At 51.6% G+C, this 8979-nt stretch overlaps 1 protein-coding gene across 1 annotated transcript in view; it reads right to left on the reverse strand.

The window, feature by feature from the left end:
• Positions 1-2886: 2886 nt before the first annotated feature.
• Positions 2887-8979, reverse strand: part of LOC112548946 (zinc finger protein 551-like) — a 7834-nt gene continuing 1741 nt past the window's right edge. Inside the window, exons 2-4 of the mRNA XM_025195757.1 lie at positions 6495-6637; positions 5615-5969; positions 2887-3929 (exon numbers count right to left, since the gene is read on the reverse strand). Of these exons, the coding sequence (XP_025051542.1) occupies positions 3664-3929; positions 5615-5969; positions 6495-6637 (764 nt within the window). The 3' untranslated portion in view covers positions 2887-3663. The remainder of the gene's footprint in view (positions 3930-5614; positions 5970-6494; positions 6638-8979) is intronic.

Consider the following 8979-nt stretch of genomic DNA (forward strand, 5'->3'; position numbering starts at 1 on the left):
TCATAAATCTCCTCCTCTCCATCAATCTCTTCCCTTTGATATTCCCAGAGCTTAACTACTGGTTTATCTCTATACAGACACTTGTGGGAGGATCGCTTCACAGCCTGCACTGACTGCACTTTCTTCTGGAGAGGAGCAGCCACGCGCGGGATCATAATTTTTCCTTTCTTCCATTTTAAAGTTTCCAAGCAGCTCTGCATAGCTCGCACAGCCTTGCACACCACGCTGTTGAAATTTCTCACACCTTTTAACGCCATACTCAGCCGGGTGACCTCTTCCCAACACTGGGCATTCTCTTCGGCCCCTAACCGCAGGCACGTGGCCAGCAGCCACGAAAGGCACTCCGTCTCAGGCTTACCCCGGGCAGCAGTAGCAAACTTAGCCCAATGATCAGGTACAGTTCCCGGGTCACTCCAGGCAGGTCTCAACCTATCCTTATCCCACCCAGGATTCTCTATGCCTGTCAATTCCTTAATCAAAGCCACTAACGGGACCAAGGCAACTCCCTTCATTCTGACCTTTCTCTCCGGACCAGAGCCTCTCAATCCTGTTCATGACACCAGTTTATGTCCCAGCCACCTGCGGAGGGTTTGGGATTGAGAGTATGGTCAGGGGTAGAAAGGTAAGAAAGATTTATTGACTAAACAAAAATACAACTACGCTTAGTAACAAGACAAACAATGACAGACAAAAGCAATTCACGTCGGCAACTTATGGGCAGTCCCCTCTGATGCCTGATACACAGCAAGCTCCTCATTCCACATAGTTCAGTGAAGTCAGGTGTCCCTGAACAGCGCTGTCTGAAGTGTACTGGGAAGGACCCTGGAAGGCAGTCCTTGGGCTCCTCGAGGTCATAGAATCATAGATTCATAGACGTAGGGTGGGAAGGGACCTTGTAGATCTTCAAGTCCAACCCCCTGCCTGGGCAGGAAGAAAAATGGGCTCAAATGACCCCAGCCAGGTAGACATCAAGCCTCTTCTTAAAGACCCCAGGGTAGGAGCCAGCACCACTTCCCTTGGAAGTTGGTTCCAGATCCTACCCGCCCTAACTGTGAGGTAGTTCTTACGGATGTCTAATCTAAACCTACTCTCCAACAACTTGTGGCCATTATTCCTTGTTATCCCGGGGGGCGCTAGGGGAAACAAGATCTCCCCCAAACCCTTCTGGTCCTCCCTACCTGGTACCTGGCCCGGGCACCACGAGCGCTCGTAAAGCCGTGCCAAGGTCCCTGCAATAACCCCTGCTAGCTCCCTCAACACCCTGGGGTGGAGAGCATAAGGACCTGCTGATTTGAACACGTCCAGCCCCTCCAGAAGCTCTCTAACCCGGTCCTCCTCAACCTTAGGTCTTGAGGCATTCCCCTTGAGTCCATCTTGAATCACAGTGGTGATTCCTGGTCCCTGCACAAGAAAATGGAGGTGAAGAATTTGTTAAAGAGGTCTGCCTTCTCCTCTGGCACGACCACCAGATTGCCCAGCGTACCTTGCAGGGGCCACACGTTTCCCGGTGCCTTCTTCATCCTCCCTATATATTTGAAAAAGGACTTTTTATTATCTTTGATCTTGGACGGTAGTCCTAGCTCTATGTCCGCCTTAGCTTTCCAAACAGCCCCGCTACAGGCCCGAGCAGTGGAGGTATACTCCTCTTTGGAGATAGCCCCCCCCTTCCACTGGTGTACGCCGCCTTTTGGCAACCAGGCATTCCCGGATGTCCTTGGTGAGCCAGGGAGGCTTTTGGGCACTCTTGCCCCCCTTGCTTCTTGTTGGGATTGTCAACCCTTGGGCCCTGAGTATCGTCTCCTTAAGGAACAGCCACTCATCTTGGGCACTGAGTTTCCATGCCCACAAGAACCCCAGCGCCTCTCCCACCAATCTCCTCAACTTGTTGAAGTTGGCCATCTCCATGGGCCTACTGATCCAGGCAATCCTTTTCACAGAGCTGTATCTTCCTTCTGAATGGTTTCCAGATATTCCAGACAATTTAAAGCTTCTGAATGGTTCTGATAATGTACAACCACGCAGATTGCTTTTACTTCAATTGTCCTTAGACTGACCAATAGCAGTACAAGCCTTGCATTCCTTTGTAAGGTAATTTTAACTACGCCACAGGGCCTTACTACTTCAAGGCTTTGCTAAATTTACTAGGCCTTACTTTATACAAGGCCTCACTACATCTTAGACTTTAACTAGGCTTTTAGCAACAACTTATAGCTTAATATCTAAACAAATACAGAAAAACACTTGATATAATCTTCATAGAGCCTTCAGCAAGCACCTTTATCACACAGGCACACTTTTCAGCTGTCACACCATGGGGGTTCCCCCTTTTGGGCCATGTAATGATAGTGGGGCATTGGTGTTTTCCCCACTGCCCCCCTGCTCCTGGGTGCAGGGGAACCTGGGGTTGAGCTGCCCGTGTTGTGGTGGGTGGGTTGCTGCAGGGGGTGTCAGGTGGCTGGCCCCTTTTGGGGGGTGATTGGTGGGGATGGGGTAGGAAAGAGGCTTGCCTGGTGGGCTTGCCCACCATGCATTGTGGGGTGCAGTGTGCCAGGTGGTGCTCACTGTGTGAATACCCCACTTGTTGCTCTGGCTCTGGGAAGTAGATTGGAGACCAGAGAAGCCTTCTTATATCCCTGGGTGCAGAAGTCCTTAGGGGTTCCTGGACAAGAGGGTGGAGGGCTGTTGCTCCCCACATCAGGAGCCCCTACTGTGTCATCCCCCCTCCAGCACAGCTCCAGATGCGCTTGCTGGGATGGCAGAGTGGGGAGCATGCCATCTGCACCCCTGCCTCCATTACCTACACCCTCCCCCCTTCCCATCCTCCACAGAGGGTATTGTGATAAAAAATGATAAAAGATTGACCATGTTAAATTTTATTCTGTTCCTTTATTTTTGTATTTACAACAAATGAGACTGCACCATTCCCTGACTCTCACACTCACTCCCAACAGTCATTAGATGATGTCGTGTCTGGCTCCCCCTGCCACCTACTCCACAAAATTACAGCAAAGTATGAAACTCTCATGGAGCCGTGGCACTTGTATTAAATTTAAACCATGTTAACCTAAAGCACATTAGGTTTTGCAGTGAGCAGTACTGGGGTTGGGATCCCTCTACCATGTGCCAGCTGCCCTGGGGGCTGTGCAGGTCTCAAGGGTGGCTGTGCTGCAGCACGTGTCACCAGGGAGCTACACTCTGCATTGCTGGCCCTGCACACCCCATGGGTGCACGTGTGCGAGACATCACAAGACATGTTACTGACTGACGTCACTGCACTTTCTCTTACTTGGTCAGAGGCAGCGGGGAGCTGGGCAGGAGTCCCCAGGAATACTCTTCCTACACCTTGACCAGGCCACGGAGCCTCAAACTGGGAGCAGAAAGGTCATGCTAATCAGGTCGACTTCAGCCAATGCTTTTGTGTGAGTAGTATATATATATTGAACAATGTTTCAAGGATGCCTACACCTGGCCAGTTCTCTGGACTTGGCTGTTCATGTGTGGGTGATGTACTGAATAAAGCTAGGTCCTGAACCCAAAACCTTGTGCCAGACAAAAAAGAAAAGCAAAGTGAAGAGGGGCAACCGCGGAGAGAGTCCTGTGCCCCCTTCGCTCCTAATGCCCCTAAGCCAGCATGTCCCCTGCAGCTGCCGGCCCCTTTGATCTTCACCAGTCTTCCCCAGCACGGAGATCCTCAGCACCTTCCACTGCCGGCAACGATGCTGGCCACGGCAGATGGACGTGCTCCACTCGGCGGTTCCCTGCCGCTCCTCCTGCACTCAGCGCGCCCCCACCTGTGCTCCTGGGGCTGGTTTTTAACTTCGCCAGGTGACTTCTCTTCATGACGTCACCCGGCTCCAGCTGGAGATAGGCACGGCTGACAAACCACTCGGGCGGTTTTCCCCGATGCACCTCCTCACTTCTCTGGACCCCTGCAACAGGTAGGGTTTTTTCTTCTTTTACTTTCAACTGGGGTCTGCCTCTGGAGGAGGCTTCCCCCTTGGTCAAACCTGCATCCCTGGGACAAATTGGATCTGGACAGGTTACAGGGATGTGCGGATGAGAATAGGATGGGATTCAATACTGACAAGTGCAAGATACTGCACCTAAGGATAGAGAACCAGCAGCATACCTATAGGCTGGGGAACTCCCTTCTCATCAGCACAGAGGCAGAAAAGGATCTTGGAGCCAGTATAGACTCCAAAATGAACATGGGCCACCAATGTGGGGACACGGTCAGGGAGGCCAACCACACCTTGTCATGCATCCACAGATGCATCTCGAGCAGGTCCAAGGAGGTGATCTTCCCCACCCTATGCGACATTGGTCAGGCCGCAGTTGGAGTACTGCATCCAGTTCTGGGCACCGCACTTCAGGAGGAATGTGGCCAGCATCAAGAGGGTCCAGAGGAGGCCACCCGCATGGTCAGGGGGCAGCAGGGCAGGCCCTACGAGGAGAGGCTACGGGACCTGAACCTGTTCAGCCTCCACAAGAGAAGGCTGAGGGGGGATCTGGTGGCCATCTATAAACTTGCTAGCAGGGACCCTGTTCCCCTAAGCACTACCAGGAGTAATGAGGAATAACAGCCACAAGTTGATTGAGAGTAAGTTCATGCTAGACATCAGGAAGCACTACTTCAGTCAGGGTGGCTAGGATCTGGAACCAACTTCCAAGGGAAGTGGTGCTCGCTCCTACCCTGGGGGGGTCTTCAAAAGGAGGCTCGATAATCACCTAGCTGGGGTCATATGATCCCAGCATTCATTCCTGCCCATGGCAGGGGGTTGGACTTGATGATCTGATCAGGTCCCTTCCAACCCTACCAATTATGAAACTAGGAAACTATTATCTCCTTCCTGCTATGAAAATGGAAACACACATGCACACACACATACATGTGCACACACAACACGCATACACACCCACATGCATGTACACATGCAATCAGGCACACACTCTACTCACTCACTCTGCACATGGACACAGACACAAACACACTCTCCCTGCCATGAACATATGCGCACATGTATGCAAAGACACCCACACACAGACACACACACAGAATCAGATGCACACAGATGCCCTAGTGTGCATGCACAGATACAAAGGTGTATGCACACAGACAGAAGCACACATGTATAGAGATGAGCACACAAGCAGAAATGCAGACCCATGCACTCAGGTACAGATAGACATGTGCATGCACACACACGCACACACATACACACCCCCCAGCCACATCCCTTCCCCTCCCAGGACTTCCCCTCTCCCCCACTTTTTATTACGCTGAGGCATGGTTCTGCAGTGCCCTATCAGGGCTGAACAGTGGGTGGACTCTTGCTGCACTGCACCAGCATGAAGCTACTTCTCTGGATGCAAACACTGGTAGGTGCTGAGCAGGTATACGCCCCCAAGCCCTTCCTGCATTGCTGGAAGCATTACAGATGCACCCGTATGAGACTGAACTGGTGCTAGGCCAACTTGGAGAAGCGGAGGAAACATTTCTGACACTCTAACAGCTTATGTGCTTTCTTCTCTATGTGGATAAGCTGGTGCCGGGCCAGGCTGGAGGATTGGGTGAAGCTCTTCCCACAATCCAAGCATTGATGTGGCTTCTTACCTCTGTGAATAAGCTGGTGCTGAGTCAGTTTGGAGGATTGGTTGAAGGTCTTCCCACACTCTGAGCACTGATGCAGCTTCACTCCCGTATGGATAAACTGGGGTCTGGTGAAGTTGCAGACCTCTCTAAAGCTCTTCTCACACTCTGAGCACTGATGTGGCTTGTCCCTTGCGTGCACGCACCAGTGCTTGGCCAGGTTGGAGGGCTGCCTTAAGCTCTTCCCAAAGTTGGTGCCATGCTGTGGCTGCGTCCCTGTCTGCACACACTGCTGCTGGGACTGGTCTGGCCAGCACGTGAACTTCTTCCTGAACCCAGTGCAGTGATGTGTCTCCCTCCTCAGGCGGATGCACCAATGCTGAGACAGGGAGAAGAAATGGGTGAAGGTCTTAACACACTTGGCACAGCAGTACTTACGCTTTCCCCTGTGGACATGTAGGTGCTTCACAGGGGCTGAGGGCACACAAAGCTCCTCACCCATTTAGTGAAGCAGTGGGGTGCTCTCCAGATTGGATCTGGCGGTAAGCAACCGGGGTCAAAAGGCAGGTTAAGGTCTTCCCACACTTGATGCATATATGAGCCTTCTCCCCAGTGTGCCTTATCTTATGAAGAGCAATGAGTGATGGGCAATTAAAGGTTTTCCTGACCTTGTGGCAGGGCTGGGCTATGCCCCTGTGCTTGCCAGTGAGCTCCTGATTCCCCCTGAGGCCCTCCCCAGTCTCTTGCCTGGGATACAGTGCCTCTTTCCGGTGGCTCTTTATGTCCCTCAGCTCCACAAATTCTTCCCTGCACCCTGTTTCTGGGCTCTGTCCCCTTCTACACTCTCATGCCCAACTGGAGATGCTACCTGGTTCACTACGATGTTTTCCTTCTGGGGCCTCACCTGACTCTTGTGCCATTGCTCCTTCTCAGGTCTCAGGGAGTCCATCTCATCCAAACGCCCTGGGGACATCCGTGGCGGTTCCAGGTCTGCAGGCCCTTCCGCAAGAGGCTGCTCCTCATCTTTGCTCAGGAAACAGGCACCTCCTGTGTGGGGAACAGAAACCCCAGATTATTCCCTGCCCTCCTGCCAATGGGCTAAAACTGCTATTCCTTTTGCTGGGACGGGCCTCCAAGCAGGCCTGGACCATGGCACTTGTGTTCCCTCAATAAATCAAGGTCTTCCTTCCCAAACCCATGTGCTGGGGAGGAGGGAGAGGCAGATCCTTGTGCTGAGCTAATGTTCCCTACTCTGTGGAGTTCAGAGTTAGACTGTCAGGGTTTCTGCCCCATCACCTCAGACCCTGCTGGGACAAGCACATGTGGGACACATGTATGAAGCCTGAATGCTTTCATGTTCTAATGGGCTGAGGAGGAGCGCAGGACGTACAGCTGTGGCTCCCTGTTCTGGGAGAAGCAGGGCTCTGCTTTCTGCCTGCTTCCAGGACAAGGACCCTGTGCTTTTGAATGAACCCATGGTCAGGGGAAGTAGAGGCTCTTTTCTTGGTTAAATGCAATAGCAGGGGTAAAGGAGGTGCAGCATGTGTCAGGTCCCGCCTCTTCGGTGCAAGGATGGAGAAGGTATGATTGCATCCTGTGGGTGAAATGGAGCATGTCATCTCCCATTAGGAATACTGAGGCTTCCCCGCTAGTGCCAGAGCCATTTGGCTCCAGGAGTGTCCTGTGGGGGCTACTCCATGAGGTTAAATACTAGGGCTGTGCAAAGCTTTACTGACTTTTTTTTATACTGTTTTGATTCATTTTGAGCCTAAAACAGTGAAATTGAAATGAACTGAAGGGCTTCAAAACATCCTGGAAATGAAACGAGGCCAGTCGAAACATTTTGAAACACTGTTCCCTCGAAGTCGAAGTGGAAAGCTGGTGTTTCACACAGCCCTATTAAATACTCACCCTGGAGCACACTTATTCATTTCCATGATTGTCCTCTTCACTGATACCCTGCAGAGTATTAAACTGCACCCTCCCTTTCCTTATATTATAGCGTTCAAGAAAACCATGTGATTTCTGAAGGAACCTCTGTTTTTTGGCAAGAGGGCTTGTTTGTCCGGTTGGAGGTGGCCACAGAAAGAAGGGAGGGAAGGGGAGCTTGTTTGACCCACTTTGAATGGCCAGTTACCTGCTGAATTTCTAAGGGGCAGTGGAGGTTGGCGAAGTGCATGTAGGTGAGAGAGTGTGTGTCACAGGAAATGAAATCCTAACTGCCCCTTTCCAAGACATGAGCAAGGGTGCAAGTCAATTAACATCTTCTGATCTTTCTTCACAGGGCCTGACTGCAAAGCCTGCTTCTTGAATGCAGGTACAATTTTTTTTGTGGCATAGTCTTATGGAGAGGAGAAAGGTGTGTACAGAAAAGATGTATAAGCACCTGTTGTCAGGGCCCTGAGCAGGGTTGAACAGGAGCACAGGGAGGCACCTAAGTCCACCGAGGCCCCTGCTGCCGACTTCCCTCCCACACCAGCTCCAGCAAATGACTTAGAGCATGGGAAAGTCCCGCTGGGAGCCTGGGGATTTAGTCAGGTCTCCACCGACACCCGTGGCCACAGCCATCGTAGGCTCCAGTTCCTGTTGGCTGATGGCATTGCCACCAGGAGGGATAAAGCCAGTAGATCTTCCCTTTTGATCTCTCTCCCCTGGGTTCAGACTGCAGAGACCCAAAGGGCTGCTGCGCAAGGTGAAATTGGAGGTGGTGACTTACAGCTCAGCTGCACTCTCTGCATCTGGTGGCCTGTGTCAGGTTTCTTGCTAACTATTGCTAGCCCTGTACCCACCCTCTGAAATAAAAACCTACCATTTTCCTGGCCTGTGGAAGCCAGTGAGCCTTTGAATATCTGAAATGGGGCTTCACCTCTGCTCCTGTGTAGCTTGTCCAGACTCCTCCTTGTCATTCATGGTAGGAACACCAATCTTGAGATCCTGACATGAAGTCACGGGCATCAGAGTGGCTTTTGGGAAGTGCCAGTACTACTTTGAAGAGCCACGGCACAAAATACAGGTTCTTACTGATCACAAAAACCCACATGCCAACCTGCAGCCCAGAAACTGGCACAAGAAGCTAGGTGAAATTCCCATATGTATATAGAAAAACGTAACAGTTGGGGCTGCAAGTCAATGGGCCAAATGGGGGGAACAGGTAAAAGGTAAAGAAGCACCAACATTGTGGTAATATTCACTCAGCAGCTTAATTCTCTGCCACCTCCAGAAGTGTTCCCCAAACAAACCTAAAAGTCCTAAAAGCGGTCAAACACCTGCAAGTCTGGATCCAGCTTCTTCAGTCCACATCCTGGCTGACCGAGGCAGCAAGATCTCCAGCCACACTGTGCTGTTAACACTCTGTGTGGGGCTGGCCAGGCTCCACCTGCATGCTGCTC

This window comes from Alligator sinensis, unplaced genomic scaffold (assembly GCF_000455745.1).
Source record: "Alligator sinensis unplaced genomic scaffold, ASM45574v1 scaffold1664_1, whole genome shotgun sequence".
Lineage (NCBI taxonomy): Eukaryota > Metazoa > Chordata > Crocodylia > Alligatoridae > Alligator > Alligator sinensis.